The following is a 19,618-nucleotide window of genomic DNA, read 5'->3' on the forward strand; positions in this document are numbered from 1 at the left end:
GTTTTCAAGTTGAAAATTTTTCTTTTTTTTTTTTTTTTTTTACCAAAGACAATAACTGAATAAGAAACACATTTATAGTAGGAAGTCTATAAAGTAAGACATTTTCAAGCAAACATACAATATGAAGTACATGCATTAGAGTGTAAAGAACTTTATTGTTTAATCTATGATGGTAAATCTTATTGAAACACACCACAGTCACATTTCAACCTAAAACATTTTAACATTTGGAAAGATTTTTAAAATGACAGTGAAATCCAGTGGTTTTATTGATGTTAACCTGTGTAAATTAAAGGCAGCACAAATAAATATGTTGTAAAAGTTTGGTCCTAAAAATAGGCTTCATAAATTTGGTCACCAGGCTGTTTTTCGGTCACTCCCATGCCACATACGTAGTACATGAAAAGCTGTTTATTCAAATAATAAAGACTGTTGCCAAATGTAAATGATTGTAAATGAGTCTCCTCTCTCTCATTCTAGCGTCCTCCTATGGGAATGTCCACCTTTCCGGAGAGTTCTCCAATGAGATTCCCGTATCCCATTCCTCTCCCAGTATCCTGAGGCTGGAAGCGGCCGCCCCTCATTATCACGACAGCCAGCTGCAGGTCAAGGTCTTCTGGAAGAGCCGAATCCCAGGCAAGTCAGCTTCTTTCTACACTGCCATATACACTAAGGCAGTATGACTGAGGTCATTCAAAGTTGACTTCTCTGCAAAAATTGTCAACTAACAAAAAACACGCTCTCACATGACTTCACACCGGTCACGCAAAGCCTATGTGTTTGTTGACAATCCATCATATCCATGTGTGTCCTTAAAGGGATAGTTCACCCCAAAATGAAAATGTGATGTTTATCTGCTTACCCCCGGGGCATCCAAGATGTAGGTGACTTTGATTCTTCAGTAGAACACATATGATGATTTTTAACTCCAGCCATTGCAGTCTATCAGTCGTATAATGCATGGCAATGGTAACAAAATCTATGAGAGTAAAAAAAACATGCACAGACAAATCCAAATTAAACCCTGCGGCACGTGACGACACATTGATGTCCTAAGACACGAAACGATCGGTTTGTGCCAGAAACCGTACAGTATTTATATAATTTTTTTGTCCAACTGTCCAACTGTCTTTGAGCGTGCAGGCATCCATTTGGATTTGTCTGTGCATGTTTTTTTTACTCTCATAGATTTTGTTGAGAGTAAAAAACAAAATGCATTATACGACTGATAAGACTGCAACGGTTAAAGTTAAAAATCATAATTTGTGTTCTACTGAAGAAACAAAGTCACCTACATCTTGGATGCCCTGGGGCTAAGCAGATAAACATCACATTTTCATTTTTGGGTGAACTATCCCTTTAAACAAGTCACCGCCAAAGCAAAGCAACAGCAGGACTAATGATTTATGGAAGAACGTTACCAAACATAAATATTATCTATCCGGCATAAAAAGGCAATCTCGCAGGGATGTCCTCTCTAGACTCTTTCCAACAGATTATTCACGATCTGCTTAGTACATGAGTTCCAAAAATACACATTTGGCAACATGATGGTCTTCAAAGAGAAGATTCCAGTCAAACCGCAAGCGCCCATAAATACAGGGTGTTGATTTACTGTTATCTCCTGGAAAGAAAGGCCTGGAGAGTGATTTAATAATGCCGGAAATCAAAAACAGATGAAGGGGATGACGACCTGACATGGGTTTGAAGGAAGATGTTATGTTGCCTGCAAAATGTAGCTGGTCCCTGAAAAAGCGTTTATGCGGACGCAACCTCAGAAACAGAAAAACATAACCTACAATGTTCTGTCTTGTTTGTTCTTGTAGAAAGCCAGGAGGATTCCAGTTCATATATTCTGAGATGGTTTCCTGAAGTTTGTGCACATAACGTGACGAAAGGCGAGAAAGCAGCCACAGTTCAGGTGTGTCTCGTTGATTTACAGCCTAGAAGTCTGAAGGGGCCTTTTATTTTATTTTTTATTTTTTTGAAGTTCAAGTGCATGTGAGTATCCAGTGGTGGACGTACAGATACTCTCATGTCATGTTTTTTTTGTTTGTTTTTTTCAAAAAAAGTCTTGATTTTTTGATGTGCTTAGATATTAAAAGTAAAAAGTACTGATCAGTGAACCATGTTTATTTATTTTGCAATAGTATATAATTAATCCCACAATAAGGAAGCTTAGTTGATGAAGACACTGAACATACATCTACAAATAAGCAAACATTTTATTTTACTACCAAAACATAAACTGACGATATATTAAATTTAAATACAGTTACTGATAATAACATTGTGAAAACAAGTCAAAATAACAAAATGTCCCGTATCATTCAGTGTGATTTGTGAGCCGATTCAACAGATTCATCTTGTTCATGAATCAGAATCAGGTGTTCTTTCTCAGGTTTCTTTCAGGAGCAATGTGTTTTCTCATGAAAATAGTGGTGTAAAAATAAAGTATGATATTGTGCTTGGGAATGTTGTGAAATATTGGAATTGTAGTGAAATTTGCCAAAATAAAATACTCTTGATAAAGCACAGATGTCTAACCAAAAAAGTGTTGATGATGGTTTTTTGGCAAGTAGTTTGATACCCTAAAAAAATTAAAATTGGGCCTTTTCTGTTCCACAGGGGAAAAAATGTTTGGAAAGGTGAATAAATGATGCCAGAATGTGGTGATCTATCCATTTAATGCCTCACAAGCATCATATCGACTTACATTCAGATACTAATGCTAAAGAGATGATGTCAGTATCAAACCTGCATGTGACCCTGAATTTACCCTCAGAAGGATTCCAGCGGACTTGTTCGTACATCTGATTTCTTTGTTCGCTGAAGTTTATGCAGCTGAATAGTGTGACAGATAATGGCAGCACTGCCCGAAAGCGCTGCATCTCCACACATGATCTGTCATCACTGGCAGACACAATAGAAATGTGTGAGCGTGTCTCGTGTGATAGCATTATGGTACGGATGGGTATCATTTTCCGCAGAGCAGGATGCAGTTACTTAAATGTGTTTTTCATTTAGTTTCTCATTTCCACAGACAATATACTTCTGTGCGGAGTAATAACTGTGCTGTTTCTGCTCTGCAGGGAACACATTTTGTGATTACTGGCCTGCTGTTTGCCTGTAAGTACCGCGTGGCAGTGAAGCCCGTTACGGGACAGGAGCAGAGGTCAGAGGTCATGACCTCTGTTAGCACCCCACTCTGCTCATCGCTGATGGGCCGACGGAAAAAACCTACTGCCTGCGCCAGAGAGGGTAAGATGATACCTAGCACAAGAGCACTGAGGGAAATGTACTGTAATCTCACCAAATTAGCTGGGAGGATCTCACATAATATCACATTTTTACTCAAAAATCAAAAGAAAAAAATTCTGCATAAAGAAATGAAGCCTGCTTTTTATTATTTTAATTACAAAAATTCATCCCAGTTTTCATTCATGCAAATACATACAGACATACAGTACATACATAAATCTAAGTGTCTGGATGTTTTACTTTTGTTTGTTTGTAATTCTGATTATTCTCAATTCTGAATTATTCTGAAATCAGCATAAATTAAAGAATGTACAACAATAATAAGAACAAAAAATAATAATAAATGAATGTAATAAAAATTATAGAATAAAATGCATACAGTAACATACAATAACAGTAATGTCAGACTGAAAAATCCTAAAAATTACCCTCAAAATAGGCTTCATTTTTGAAATGTTAAAAAGTTCAAAAGCCATACTTATGACAAAAACGTTAAAATGATGACAAAATGTCAATAAATAAATAAAAAGCAATGACAAAAAGTCATAATTAATCATTTTCTATACAGTGAAAGCATACAGTGTCCAGGACTTTCATATGGAAGCTCATTTCCACCACATAAGAAAACAATTCTGTTAAATCATAATTATGAGATAAAAAGATAAAAAATTGTGAGATTAAAAGTCATCTATGACATAAAATGTCAAAATTATGAGTTAAAAGCCATAATAATTTTGACATGAGTTTAAATTTGAAGCATAAAGTCAAAATTATGGGATACTAAGTCTTATGACATAAAAAGTCAAAATTATAAAAAAGCTATAAAAGCTTTACAAGTTTATATATCCAAATTGAGATTAAAAAGTCCTGATTATGACATAAAAAGTCAAAATCATTTAATAAAAAGTCCTAATTATGACATTACATTGACTTTTTCTGTCATAATTAGGACTTTTTAGTGTCATAATTTCAACATTCAACAACTCATGATTTGTAATTCTGATTATTTTTATAGTGATTAATTCCAATCTAAAAGAAGTACAACAATAACAACATTATTATATTAAATGGCATTATATAATAATATACAATTACAGTAATGTCACACTGAAAAAATCTTTTATCCTAAAAGTGATCCTCAAACTAGGCTTAGTTTTTCATGTAAAATATGTTTTTATTTGAGCTGGTAGTGAAATGTGAGCCAGACAGTTTGAGATTTTTGCAAATGTTATGAGAGCATTTCTGTATTTTATGGTTCATCCCAGTGCAATATGTTGTGCTAGAGCGCCCTCCTCAGGGTAAGAAAGGCCTGCAGCGGCCGGAGAAGCTGTCAGCGTGGCTTCAGCCGGCGAACGGCTCGGTGCAGGCTGTGTTTAGCTGGCAGGTGTCTCCAGAGAGCACGGGACAGACCCCCATCACTGGATTCCAGCTCTCCTGGCTCAAAGTGTCCCGCAGCAGCACCAACAGCTCGCTCGTCTCCCAAACACACCTCCTGCCCCCCGTGAGTCACAGACACGCCTGACTGACCAATCACACAACACAGCAGCACTCTAAACACACTCAATGTGAACCTGTGCCTCAGGATCAGCGCTCTCTGACTGTCGAGGCGCTGCAGCCCCAGAGCGAGTACAGAGTGCAGCTGCAGGTCCTGTCTGGAGCAGGGCACGGACCCTCGGTGTCTAAGACCCTCCACACTCCTCACGGGAACCGCACACGCCTCTGAGGTACAAACACCACAGACACGGCACTGGAGATAGAAACGTACATCACAACATGCTTTAGGGTTATTATACCAGGGCTGTTATCATTAACTAACACTAAAACCATAAAAAAAATATTTACATTAATGGAAATAAAATAAACATGAAAAAGCTTATTTTATTTCAGCTGGTCACTAAGGCAACATTTCTCACTTTAGTTTAAGTTGAAGTAACACTTAAACTGAATAAAACATATTAAATAATACAAATAAAAATTATAGTAAACACAGAAAATATCTCATTTAAAATATTAACAACAACTAGTATTTCAACTATACTAAAATAACACTGTTTCATAGAAACAATACAGTTTGTATGATGAACATGTTTTCCAGTATCTGGTTTATTAATGTTTAAGTTATATTATATATACGTTTATAAGTTCATAATATATAAGTTGCTGTAACCATCCTCAGAATTTAATGAGCAAAAAAATCTTGATAAAAAAAATGTAATTAATCCTGAGCTTGACATAATCTATTAGCATTTCTATTTTATTTCTAAAAACCATAAAACATGAATCAGTTTCATTTAATAATAAATAATATTAAGGTTATTAAATTATCAAAATTACTTCAGGATTGTGAAATGTTCATAATGCTCACAAATTCATGATTCATATTTTGAAAAAAGTCATAATAGTAAACAAAAACAACAACCCTGAATACCCTAAGGGAAATATGTTATGATAGCTTTTTAAAATGGGATTTAAAAATAATAATAATGACATGAATATGAAGATTACATACCAAGGCCTCTGTTTAAAATAGATTTTTTCTTTTTTTATCATCTCTGACATACTTGTTTGTCATTGATCCAGATATATATATATATATATATATATGACATTCAGAGAACAAGGTGTGTGTAACAGAAGATGCAGCATAAGAAACTCGACTTTCTTCTGTGGAACACAATATAAAATGTTTTGAAGAATGTTCACGCTGTTCTTCTCTGTACAATGAAAGCAAAGTGTCCAGGACTTTCATATGGAAGTCCTTTAGTGCCACGCAAGAAAAAAATGTAAGTCAAATATCAAAAGTAAAATCAGAATTATAAAAATAAAGTAGAAATCGTGATAAAAAGCCAAAATTATGAGTTTAAAAAGTCATAATTATGTCATAACATTTTTTAATTATGACATCAAAAGTACACATTATGGGATGTTAGGTCAATTATTGGTAAGTCAGTCGTCTTCTACTGGTGAGACTGCAGCTCTTCATGTCTCACACTGCAGAAAGTCAAAATTATGAAAGTCAAAATAAAAGTCAACTAAGGCTTTTTAGCTCAGAATTTTGACTTTTTATGTCATAATTAGGACTTTGATTTCAGTTGTAACTTTATCATGTAATTTCATGTTTTAAGTGATAATTATGACTTTTTATGTTAATTTCGACTTTTACCCCATGATTTCGACTGTCATAATTTAGACTTTTACCTCATCATTTTGACTTGGTGTCATAATTTTGAGTTTATCTCATAAATATGCCATTATTTCCATTTATATAATCTTTATAAAATGTCTTTTTTTCTCATGTGTCGGAAACAAGCAGCCATTCTTTCAGTCATTTTTGAGCTTTGATTGAGAAACAGCTAAATTCCAGTCGATATCCACTGAAACACTGTCTGTGCTCTGCAGCAGCTCACTGTAGCAATGGCTAATAATATTATACTTCTTTACAGCTGGAGGAAAGAAGCGAGGAATCAAGCTACTCGTATATGAGGAAGTGCTTGTGTTGCTCCTCATTTGGACAGGTGTGTCTGTTAAAGGACTAAATGTAAAGCACTCTTCATCATCAGAGAGACGTGTCTGCCGTCATGGAGTCGGAGGAATGGGACGAGAGCACTCGCACCAGACCAGCTCGTAATACAGGAATGATGAATAAACAACTTGTGCTTTTGTGATGTAAAAATGAGTAGCACTGATGTATTTAGTATGGAGTTGCATATAGTTATGCGCCACATCATTTTATTAACATTTGTTTTTCATACAGAAGTTTAATAAATCTCAGTCATGAAACACAAGCTGTATGAATGTCTGAAACCATTCTTGGGTAAATTGTAGTTATTTTACATTACTCTTTATTAATTTAGGAGACACTGTTTTCCAGAAGTGCATTCATCAGATATATTTTGATCATGTGTTTTCCTTGAGAACCATACTCATGACTAGCAAAGTTCATTTTACGAACAGTTTACACAGAAATTCGTTCCGCTCGTGTTTCATGAATATTGCCTAATATAAATATTTTTAATTGAACAAGTAATGTAATATATTAAATTCAACACTGCATCTCTAATTAATCTCAGATTGCACCATTTGAACCGGGTTATTTCTAAACAACAGCATGTCTGCTTTTATTTATTGTGAATGTAATGCATTAATCTCAAGCAGAACGAGTGTAGGACAAATGGTGAGATATATGTCAGTGCCTTATACTGTATCAGTTATATCAGGCTAGATCAGATTGATTTGCTGCAAAGCGTGTTAACGTGTCTCCGCTTTAGCTGTCTGTCTTTACAAATACACTCACAGCATACAGACAACACATGTGCTGGGATATGCTGCTTTAACTGGGCAAATGTTGACATTAAATGCTTTTGAAAGATATCTTTGTACAATATAGCATACAGTTTTGTAAATATTGATTTTTGATGTATTATCTATGGTTTGTTGTCATTACTAATAAACTAAGCTAAATGAAGCTCCACACTTTTATGGTTTATGTATATATGTGTCTATATCAGGAGAATGTAAACTGAACATCAATATTATTCTTAGACAGATTATAGAGTAGATTTAGACTCAGGTGCACCAATCTTTACATTATGAAAACATTCGCCTATTTCTGAAAGTTGTCTGAACATACAAAATGTCCAGTTTTTATTATTACTATTATTATTATTATTTAAAAAGTTTTTTTCCCCTCTTTACATTACAGAAAGCATTAATTCGTTTTATTATTTTGCAAACGTGATGGGAATGTTACTTTTGAATGTTCTCTGAGCGCTCTGAAACCAATAGTAACGTTAAAAAATACAAAACAAACATTGAACAAACGTCCAACTAAAACATCATAGAAATACTTAATAAACGATGCATAAATAACAATTTGATTGTTAAAAAACAGGTAACTTTGAATAAGTATTGTATTAAAATTACTGGAAGAACGTTTGTTCATAAATTTAACAATTGAACCGTGAAGGTTTCCTGTAAGCAAACAGAGCACCGTGAGTGAATTGAAGAAGGGCAGCCGCAAGACTCAAAATATCCAAGCATAATATTTAAAGGGGTCATATGATGCGATTTCAAGTTTTCCTTTCTCTTTGGAGTGTTACAAGCTGATTGTGCATAGATAAGATCCCTGAAGTTGCAAAGACTGTTGTTGTGATTATTGACATTAAAAAGCGCTCGCTATCTCCTTCCCGCTAGATGCCGCCAAAGCGCTTCGGCGAGTGACGTCATCGGCGCGCGCCGCTCTCGGTCTGCGACCATAACAACGCCTGATAGCCCTCACTTTGATCGATTTCATTGATAGCGCAATATTGATCGGAATTTATTCGCACTGCCTTTAAGATCCCGCACACATCGTCCCTGAGAGCGACACACGGTGAGGCTGTGAGTCACAGATGCGCGCGAGTGTTTGAAAGGCTGGGCTTTGTGTTTTGTTTGATTGCTAAATAAATGATCTAACGTTATTCAGATCTGAGTGACTGATTATCTCACCATAGGTCATTTTTACTTAGAGCTTCCCGAGGGCGTTAGACTTGTATGCGTTCATGTTTTCATTCAGTTTGGTTTTCGATCAGAATATTACAGTCAGATTTTCCTCTAATAAATAAGAAAATCCGTCTGCGATCCGCTGATTTTACTGCCTAAACAAGAGATTCACACCAGTACGTTACCACGGTAACACTATTATACATGTGCATCGGTATTCACTGAAGTACCTTAGATCATCATATACATACCACACGATTATACAAATCATTCATTATATATATATGGTGTATAACAAAATATATATTACCACATGATAGCATCACTGAACCGTGGTTTGTGGTTTACCGTGGTGATACTATATTGATAATGTTATATGAAGGTGGTATAGACTGTTTAAAAGTACCATGTGCCAAATGCTTATAACAATAAAAAATAATAATAAAACTAACTTACTGAGTTTTTTCTCTCTCCAGAACTCCATGTAAAAAGACGCCTTGCAGAATTAATTCACTATAATAATGACAAATAGACAGGATAGGGATACAAAATAACTAATAAAAAAAACAAGACAATTTTAAAAAGCATATTCAGTGTTTAAAAGAGTTAGGCACATTTGGTTTGCAAAATTTGCTTACAAAGTACTTGTGTGCTTGAAATTGTTTGAAAATGAAGGCGCATATGTGGGTCTATATATAGTACACAATTTTGTGTAGTGTTTTTAACCAGACCCTAACCAATACCTGTTACCCACACAATACTGTTTATGTTATTTCTGCAAAGTACTGACTTCTCATGATTTTAATATCAAATCAACAACATTGTTTTATTCTTTGTTATTTTATTCGATCTTTTTTTCAGCGTGCAGATTAGACAAGTACATCCACACTGCGGGGAATTCCAGCGTCTGCGTGTCGATGGAGGAGTCCTAAACACAGAGCGGGTGGAGAGGACCCCGGGAGGAATGGGGTAGCGTTCTCGATGAGGGTCCCGGCAGCAAACAGCTCCATTAAGGCAGAGTCCGGCTCGGGTGAGATGCCTGAGAATGGACGCTCCAGGAGGAAACGGGTGCCGAAGACGTGCGACTGCTGCGGGCCCCACGGCAAGCCCCACGCGCTGAAGAAACGCGGCCGCAAGAAGAAAGAGATGCTGAGCCAAGAAGAAGAAGTGGCGGCGGAGGAGGTGGTGAGCTCGGCGGCTGTGGACTCGGTGGTAACTTTGGAAGCGGACGCAGCTTCTGAGATGGAGGAGGCACCGTCTCCTAAAGGGAGGACTGAGGGTGGGAGGGAAAGAACCGTCCTGGTGAACGGCTTGGAGAACAGCGCTCATGCCAACTGTACACATCCCAGTGACAACACAGAGCTGAGCCGTTCTGCCACGCTGAATGACTTAACAAAGAAGCCGGACGTTTGCACTCACACTGATGCCATGGAAGCCGAGCCGTCCAGCTTGAGCACTAATGTAAACAAGGCCTCCTGGGACCATCACTACTGCAAGCCCCTCGCTGGGGAGAACCAGAGCCACTCCAGGGAGGAGACGGGCCAGCCGTCTGCATCGCCTCCTCTCGAGTTTACAACTGAGGGCATCATCGAGTGGATTCATGGTAGTGTTCGGATGATCTCCACAGCTTCTGTTGATTTCTGGTGTCATGCTTTAGTTACTGAACGTGCTTTTTATCTCCCAGAATTCCTCGAGCAGTTCTATGGGAAATACGGAAGCTTCACCCCATTAAGTGATACCGACGTCCTCGATCACCTAAATAAGACGTTTCAGTCTGATCTAAATGACAGGCAAGTTTAATCCCTAATGAATCATTTTTTCCACAAGCACAGTACAAAATCAAGTCCACGTCCAGTTCTCTGTAATCAGTGAAAGGGTCGGTAAGTCAAAAATGATTCTTTCATTCAGCAAGGACACATCATTCAGTTGATCAAAAGTGACAGTAAAGACTTTTACACTGTACAAAAAAAGCTATTCTTTTGAAATTTGTATTCATCAAAGAATATGAAAAAATGTATCGCAAAACGTTTCCACAAAAATATTCAGTTTTCAACATTGATAATAATCAGAAATGTCTCTTGAGCAGCAAATATCAGAATGATTTCTGAAGATCATGTGACACTGAAGACTGGAGTAATGATGCTGAAAATACAGCTGCAGATCACAGAAATAAATTACAGTTTAACACATATTCACACAGAAACAGCTGTTTTATACTGCAATATTATTTCTCAGTATTACCGTTTTTACTGTGCTTTTGAGCAAATAAATGCAGCCTTGGTGAGCAGAGACTTCTTTCAAAAACATAAATAATCATACCGACCCCAATATTTTGATCGCTAGTGTACATTTCCAATTAATGTAAGAGAGAAAAAGGGTGATTTGATGCTAGATTACATTAGATATGTTAGATAACCACAGTTTTCACATTTCAAAGAATGGGATTTGTGCTTCCAGTTTTTAGAAAAGTAACGGAACACCAATTTATGCCCAATTTGTGGAAATTAGCACAAGGTTTAGGGTTGAGTGTCCTAATTTCACTTCGTATTCTGTATATTCTGCTGCAGGATGAAGCTGATAACAGCAGAAGTGGCCAAGTACAGGGCTGGTCTGGCCTGTGCTCCTGTGCATTTCTTCCAAGTGACCTACAACAAGCACACTTTGACCTTAGATGACCTTTCAACACTCGATGACCAAAACTGGGTCAATGATCAGGTAGGCCTCTTTGAAATCCATATTTCTAAGCAGTATATACATGTACACTGAAGTCACGCAGGATGTGTTTATCGGATTTTGCAGGTGATTAACATGTATGGAGAATTGATCATGGAAGCTACAAATCATAAGGTAAAAGCATTAATGGCATCCACTGGAGCTCTGTTCTGAATCTCGTACAGCTGAGATCCCCTGCAGCCTTGTGTCTATGACCGAATCACAGCTGTACTGAGATTCACAACCGCAGCACACAAGAGTGTGTGAGTCAGTCATAAGCTGTGTTTAGTCCAATTATCAATATTTTGGGGGCTAATATGTCTGTAGTGTAGCAGCAACACGAGCCCAGCTCACATACTAGACACTTTCTGTTGGACAACGGTGTGAATTTCCCTGACCAACTTGAACCTGTTGTGAAATCTGTTTGGGGAAATCCTTCACCCTCATGAGAAATTCCTGTTTGCGTGGGAACCTATTAAATGACTAGATTTCACCCAAGAATATTTGCCAAAGAGTGGTGAAGGTGACCACTTATGAACTGTGATAGTTGTAGTTATTTAAGACTGGTATGTTTTCTAGAGGCTATGCATTACTGGCTGAAAGGCATAATAATAATACTACAATAATAATAATAATAATGATGATACTTGCTTTCTGTATGTTTAAAATATATATATATATATATTCTAAACCAGATTGAACCATTTTAAACCAGTCTCTCAGTGTCTTTAGTTTTGGTATTTTGCATTATGTATTGACTGTGTGTTTGTTTTGTTTTGTTTCTCTTTCCCCTACACGCAAAACATAGGGCCCTACGAAATCCGGTTTATTTTTTCTGTTTTAAGTTTTCTTTACTCTGTTAAATAAAAATTTATTAATCAAAAAACATGTCTAATTAATTTAAATCATGAAATGTACACAATTTAACAGCAATTTATCAAAAGTTTAACAAAATTTACATATTTAAGGCCCTATGAAATATGTTTTTTTTTTCTCTAATTCAGTTTTATTTTTTACCAAATTCTGTTTTCCATAAATTTTCTAGGTTCCATTTTAATGGTTTCGTTAAATTTAAAAAATCAATGGCATCTCTAATTTATTGATTTAAAAAATATATATATATATTTTTTTTTTTTTTTTCAAAAAAACAGGGCTTTTTGGGGGCCTTCTGTGTATTTAAATTTTTATGCTAAATAAATAATAAAATATGTAATTTTTTATGGTAAATATTCCTTAATAATGTTTTAATAATAATTGTATTAAAAGTAACAGTATTATCATTACATTAAGTAATATATTTGTCACAGTTTCTTCAAGTTAAACTGAACTTTTATTTTGACGGGTTGCTGTAAAGACCTTTAGGATTCTGTGTGACCCTGGACCACAAAGCCAGTCATAAGGGTACATTTACACATATATACATATATACAGCTGAATAAATAATCTTTCCATTGATGTATGGTTTGTTAGGATAGGACAATATTTGGCTGAGATACAACTATTTGAAAATCTGGAATCTAAGGGTGCAAAAAAATCTAAATATTGAGAAAATCACCTTTAAAGTTGTTCAAATTAAGTTCTTAGCAATGCATATTACTAATCAAAAATTAAGTTTTGATATATTTACGGTAGGAAATTTACTAAATATCTTCATGGAACATGATCTTTACTTAATATCCTTATGATTTTTGGCATAAAAGAAAAATCGATAATTTTGACCCATACAATGTATTGTTGGCTATTGCTACAAATATACCCCAGCGACTTAAGACTGCTTTTGTGCTCCAGGGTCACGTATTATATGATTTGAGAGTTTTTCTCAAAGGAAATGGTAAAATGCTCATGAAGTGACTCTCAGAGCAGTTCTGGAGATTATGTTCATGTCTTCATGTACTCATATATTGAGGTGGCAGAGGCTGAAAATGTATGTGTAGTAAATGACACCATTCATTCACACAGAGACACGCAGAATATGCAGGAATCATATTTAAATAGACACTAGTCCATATCACGTTTTGATTTAGGTGTACTGACCTACTTTTTATTTATTCATCCAAAATTTGGCAAATTCTGTGACATTCAGTCTTTTACAGTAAATTCCGTTTTTAAGACTGGATTCCGCATTTTCTGCATCGCGGAAATCATAGGGCCCTAAAAGCATCACATATTATCATGCATCTCATCTGTGCATGATAATGAGTCTCCTCTAAGTCTTTCCTAAGTCAACTTTTTGTTCTTTTCAACAAATGCCCACCCAAAAATTTAACTTCTGTCATCATTTACTCACCCTCATGTTATTCCAAACCTATATGACATTTTTGTGCTGTGGAAGAAGATAGTTTTAAGCCCACTTACCTTCTTTTGTATGGACAAAAAAACCATACATTTCTCAAAATTCTTCGTTTATTTCGTCTAACTGTTTTCTATCGACATAATATGGAATGTGTGTCCCATTGCTGTTATTTTAAGGAATTGAGGCACTTATGTGGATTCCAAATAATGCAGACTGCCTAATGTCTTCTGTCTTGATTTGCTCAGGTTGATCTGTTTTCTAAGACACTGATCCTGATTCCTCTGCACCTGGAGATCCACTGGTCGCTCATAACCCTGGACGTCTCCAAGCAAAGCATCAACATCTTCGACTCTCAGGGCATCCTGTTCAAGTTCGCTGTGGATGTGAGTGCTTTTGAAGGGTGCTTCAGACTGAAATCCTCAGAGACCTGACGTGTGTGACTCCTCTCATCCACAGAACATCCTGAAGTACATCCTGGCAGAAGCCAAGGAGAAGAAACAAGCCGTGTTTCAGAAGGGCTGGAAGATGGTCATCAACAGGACCATTCCACAGCAGAAGAACGACAATGACTGCGGGGTTTTTGTCCTGGAGGTAAGAAATGTTTCTGTACAGCAGAACTGGGTGGTCTGACGATACAGACAGTTCTGTAAACCGCTTTTGGGCATGAAACTTGTGGCGACTCAGTTGCATTTTCATTCACTGCTGATTTTTAATATCATGAAATGAAAATTCACCCTATATATTTTCTAAATGCACGGTATAGATTTCGAGAACATTTAATCTTTATTAAATCTCTTAAATGTTTGGACTTGGAGCAAATGATTGAGCAAATGTTGGTGTTCAAGATTAATAAGACCCTAATGTTACTCTTAAGTTATATATCTATAATAAAATGACTCGTACCATGATATATAATCTTTCATTATGCAGTACTGCAAGTGCCTGGCGTTCATGAAGCCGCTGCTCTTCACTCAAGAGGACATGCCTCGCGTCCGCAAGAGGATCTACAGAGAGCTGTGTGACTGCAGACTGTCCGGCTGTCTACACCAAGACAAAGCCTCGTAGACTGGTGTCTGGATGATGAACGCAACAGGAGGGAAAGGACTTCACAGCAGGACAAAGAAACCCAGAGTTCTGGACAGGCAAAGCTGGAAGGCCCCAATATAAGAGCCTGTCGGTTTGCTGGAGGTCTTCAGGTCACGTTTACCTCCTCGCATTACATCGGCGGCTCAGAAAGGCCTTTTCCCAGCATCCTCAACCTCGAATTTAACGAAGCCTGCGACGACCTCTCAGAGAACCAGGTGGCTGTTCAGAAACAAGCGAGAAAATCCTCAGCTGTGGAGACCTTTTTCCGTTTTCCAGATTCAAAACCTCACGCACGTGTGGATATTTTTTTTTAACTTATTTTATTTTAAATTTTATTTGTTCATCTTTGCATCTTGTAACACAGCCGTAACACAGATTATGTGTTTCTATCAGGTTTCTTTTCGTAAAGAACAGTTTTTGCTTTGCAGCATGAAACTTGAAGGACTTATTATAAATGCCACGCCGTTGTTGAGGTACAAGAAGCATTTGTAAAGGCTTTTAATGAATGTACTGTCAAAGACCAGAATTATACTTGTACAGTCAAGCTTGTAACTTGAAAGCAAATCTTGTGGCGATACCCTTAAAGTCCTGGACCAGATTGCTTTGTTAACATTTATATGTTCCCAGATGTTTCTAATGAAAAAGCCGCGGGATTGATGCTCAACATCAGGCTGCCTGCTGTAAACCGCCAGCATTATTTGGCCATTCTGCCGTTCTCTCACTTCTGAGCACTTTCCGTTGTTGTTCCTCGAATGCGTCAGCAGTTAAAATGATTTTGTAGCATGTAGATTTGTCATTAATGGAAGTCAGTTAAAGGTCATTGTTAAATGAGCAGTGAGGTTGTTGCAGTGAAAGCTGCAGGTTTTTGCCTTTTATTTATACTCTTTTTAATGGTGAAGACTGATCTGAAAAATATCAGCTAAACCTGCCGTTCTGTCATTGGTTCATACAAACGCTGAAAGCCAAGCTATATTTGATTCTTGCGTTTGTGATGTGCTCGAGTCGTCATCTTTATGGCCATCTTTTCTGTTCTGTGTGATGAGCGTTTTTCTCTCTTGTGATGCAGTTTGGCACAAAAATGTCAGGATAGTAGATTTATACTGTTGTCAGTTGACCCAGCATTCAAGAGCGATACTGTCATTTAGTTACTTGAACCAACGAATCATAACCTCAGACTGAGTTTCTGACTACTAGTTTCATCATTATTTAAAAATACATAAAACCATGTTGAATAAGCAGTGCCGTGTCTGTCGTTGTGTTTGCAAACGCTTATGAAAGGAGGCGCTTAACCCTCACAAAATGCTGATTTTCCACCTTAGAAGGCCAGTGTAAATTGAGTATTTGCAACCCTGTTATCAAAATTTGAGACATGTCTAAATAGTTTAGAATCCTTTTTTTTTAAGTAATAAAATAGTTTTATAAACACTAGAATGGGTTGATGTTTAATTGTGTAATGACTGAAACTGATCCAAGGAGTTGTGCACTAATTACACGATGTCTTTTTTTTTTTTTTTTTACATCAGTGCTGATTATTGCCCTGTTCACTCTTCTGAGCTCCAGTTAATGTCAGCAAACCAGACTACATTCACTGGGAGACACATTTTACATTTAGGATTACGCATGCAGTAGATGCATCTAAAGACAAACAGTGGGGCTTTTACAAGGCAGTTTATATTAAACACAATTTATTAAAAAGAAAAAAAAAGAAAGAAAGCCTATACATTCCAGACTAGATGAATTTCAGGCATGAATATTCCTAAAGCACTAAACTCTAATATGTACATCGCACACACTGGATCTGTTACTGCGCAGCCCTGTCCGTGTTCATTGTTAACCTAGAAAAGCAAACGTTTAAAAAAATTCTGGCGAAAGGCATGTTCAAGACTTCTGCACCAGCTTCCCATAACCTCCTCTGGCGGGGTCATAGTCCTGCCTGTACTCATCTCTGACCTGGAAACACAAAGAACAGGCTCTGACTGATAACAGCTACACAGTCACATCACACAGAAACAGGACACACACATCTTGTAAAATAATGCTGCATGTACAGTGGGGTCCAAAAGAGAGGTATAGCAACAAAACACTTAAATTGCATAGAAAAAAAAAAAAACACTGAGATTGAAACGCTGAAAAGAATCTTTAAGAATGGAAGCATGAAGATGCTCTCGGGCTTCTGGACCTCGATTCACAGGCATGTTTTTACAGTTCATGAAATATAAGTGTAATGATTATGGTGATCATAGCGGTCTCTTTGTGTGTTTTCTCACTCACCTGCCCGCCTGACTTGCCCCGGCCAAACTGCCTGCCCTCTTTAAAGCCTGCGTCCCAGTCCGTTCGGATGATCCGGTCATCCAGCCTCGAGCCATTGATAAACCTCATGGCATTCTCAGCATCAGCACGAGTGTAATATCTTCACATCAGCAGCTAAAGAACTGACAGCTTCTGTCTGTGAAAGCAAGTCTTGGCCGAAAATGAAATGCGATTGTGATCAAAGACTTATTTTAAAGGACTAATATCATATGAAATGAAATGACTTTATACTACTCTCAAACACTGATGAGGAATTACATGCAAAAGTTGCATTTCTTAAAGGGACAGTTCACACAAAAAAAATGAACATTGTAATTTAAAGGGATAGTTCACCCAAAAATGAAATGTGATGTTTATCTGCTTACCCCCAGGGCATCCAAGATGTAGGTGACTTTGTTTCTTCAGTAGAACACAAATTATGATTTTTAACTCCAGCCGTTGCAGTCTATCAGTCGTATAATGCATGGCAATGGTAACAAAATCTATGAGAGTAAAAAAAACATGCACAGACGAATCCAAATTAAACCCTGCGGCTCGTGACGACACATTGATGTCCTAAGAGACGAAACGATCGGTTCGTGCGAAAAACCGAACAGTATTTATATCATTTTTTACCTCTAATACACAACTATGTCCAACTGTCTCTGGGCGCGCGCACGGCATCCGGTGCGTGAGGTGTGTACGCGCTCTGGCGTAGTTTACGTTAATGGGTGTGTTGACAGTTAAAGTTAAAAATCATAATTTGTGTTCTACTGAAGAAACAAAGTCACCTACATCTTGGATGCCCTGAAGGTAAGCAGATAAACATCACATTTTCATTTTTGGGTGAACTATCCCTTTAAGACCTTTGTTCATTTTCAAAACGCACAAAAGTAGAGCACAGCAGCTCAAATGTGCAGTTTTGGTGGAACTGAATTTCAATGCAAGGACAGAAATCACTCCGGTTTCATTAAAAGTATCTTCATTTGTCTTTCTGATGGGTTTGGAACGACATGAAGGTGAGTAAATGATGACAGTTTTCATTTTTGGGTGGACTATCCTTTAAAAGTTTGATTTGATTTGCCAGAGAGAGAGAGTATAAAATTATGTGTAAGTTATTAAGTTTTTGAAGAAAAAAGTGAGCCAACCCTTCCTTAAAGAGTTGAGAGAGCTGGCAGAGGGAAGATTGAGGGCTCACATGTTAAGACAACACAATATCACAGCATTCAGGTCCTCTGTTGCAGAAACTGAAAGGATACTCGACGAAACAGAAGCCGCAGGCGGTCTTCTTGACTTTGTCGAGGCCGATGACGATCCTCTTGACGTCTCCGCTCTTGGAGAAGAGCTCATGCACCTGCTCCTCTGTGGTGTAGAAGGACAGGTTTCCCACATACAGCGAGCAGCTCTGCTTCAGCAGCTTCTCCTGCTCGTAACGGTTGCCCTGCAGAGAAGACCGCTTCAGCTCTCCTGTGTGCTCTCACACACCAACAGCCTGCGTCTTTGCTTTGTTTTTTAAATTAAACCTATACTTTTATTCAGCAAGGACGATTCCCATTTCAAAACATCAGAGAGTCCTATAAAAAGACACTGAGTCACAGGTTTTAAGCATCAAATCAGCAAATTAGAGTGATTTCTGAAGGATCATGTGACACTAAAGATTAAAGTAATGGCTGCTGAATATACAGCTGTCATTATATCAAGTATAAAATATATTAAAATAGAAAACAGTTATTTAAAATGTAATAATAGTTCACAGTATTACGTTTTTGACTATTTTTGATCAAGTAATGCAGCCTCGGTGAACACGAGAATCTTCTTTTTAAAACAAAAACCCTGTCTCTAACATACCTTTTTAAAAGGAGCTGTATGCATTAAACCGACTCTATTTGAGTAACATATACTAAATACTTCATAATTATCCAAGGCTGCCTCACAAAAGGTAAACTGTAATGTGGAAGTTTTTTTTAAATAAATACATTATTCAGGGAACATTATCCATAAACATTTGTTCAATTGCAAAAATGTAATTAACTATACAGTTAAGTTTGTATAATACATAAATAAATAAAAGAGAAAAATAACTATAATATAATGGGGAAAATATAAAAGGTGCCAGAATGTTTGATGCATCCTTACCAAAAGGAAAAATAATGCTCACCTTAAAATGTTGGTCTCTATACTGGCTTACATCCACATATGAGTCGCTGAAAAGAGCATTTAATTTAATAGACATGGTGAAATGAATAAAACAGATTCAGGTTCAGAGAAACAGAATCAAATCAGCATGGACGTAATGAAAGCGGAAGCGCGTCTTCTTCTTCCTTCAGTTAACAAGGGTTGAAGAGTGCATTACCGCCACCTACTGACACTCACTCACTCACACATTCAGACGCTTTTATTTGTATATTTAATATAAATGTTTTTTAAACGTTTTAGATGGCTTTTGCCTACTTTTCAACTACTTAAGCTAAGAGCCACCCAGCTAAACCATCTCGG

General features: G+C 37.0%; 3 protein-coding genes across 3 annotated transcripts in view; 2 read left to right on the plus strand and 1 right to left on the minus strand.

The window, feature by feature from the left end:
• Positions 1-6,977, plus strand: part of LOC107705830 (anosmin-1-like) — a gene marked incomplete at its 5' end in the record, with an annotated part of 12,803 nt that extends 5,826 nt beyond the window's left edge. The window contains 6 exons of the mRNA XM_016509311.1: positions 481-636; positions 1,827-1,921; positions 3,093-3,261; positions 4,545-4,762; positions 4,844-4,985; positions 6,705-6,977. Of these exons, the coding sequence (XP_016364797.1) occupies positions 481-636; positions 1,827-1,921; positions 3,093-3,261; positions 4,545-4,762; positions 4,844-4,984 (779 nt within the window). The remainder of the gene's footprint in view (positions 1-480; positions 637-1,826; positions 1,922-3,092; positions 3,262-4,544; positions 4,763-4,843; positions 4,986-6,704) is intronic.
• Positions 6,978-8,473: 1,496 nt separating this feature from the next.
• On the plus strand, positions 8,474-15,035 carry LOC107705831 (sentrin-specific protease 5-like). The gene is made up of 8 exons (XM_016509312.1): positions 8,474-8,632; positions 9,604-10,345; positions 10,427-10,532; positions 11,310-11,457; positions 11,542-11,604; positions 13,993-14,130; positions 14,204-14,338; positions 14,678-15,035. The coding sequence occupies exons 2-8, from the start codon at positions 9,724-9,726 to the stop codon at positions 14,810-14,812; spliced, it is 1,347 nt and encodes a 448-aa protein (XP_016364798.1). The 5' UTR covers positions 8,474-8,632; positions 9,604-9,723; the 3' UTR covers positions 14,813-15,035.
• Positions 15,036-15,162: 127 nt separating this feature from the next.
• On the minus strand, positions 15,163-19,481 carry ncbp2 (nuclear cap binding protein subunit 2). Its single transcript, XM_016509313.1, has 4 exons — positions 19,281-19,481; positions 18,382-18,563; positions 17,105-17,243; positions 15,163-16,783 (listed from the first exon to the last, which is right to left on the minus strand). Exons 1-4 carry the CDS (start codon positions 19,353-19,355, stop codon positions 16,712-16,714), a joined length of 468 nt encoding a protein of 155 aa, XP_016364799.1. The 5' UTR covers positions 19,356-19,481; the 3' UTR covers positions 15,163-16,711.
• Between the last annotated feature and the right edge of the window lie 137 nt (positions 19,482-19,618).

The sequence above is a fragment of the Sinocyclocheilus rhinocerous genome, unplaced genomic scaffold, assembly GCF_001515625.1.
Source record: "Sinocyclocheilus rhinocerous isolate Xijiao unplaced genomic scaffold, SAMN03320098_v1.1 scaffold1826, whole genome shotgun sequence".
In the NCBI taxonomy this organism is placed as follows: domain Eukaryota; kingdom Metazoa; phylum Chordata; class Actinopteri; order Cypriniformes; family Cyprinidae; genus Sinocyclocheilus; species Sinocyclocheilus rhinocerous.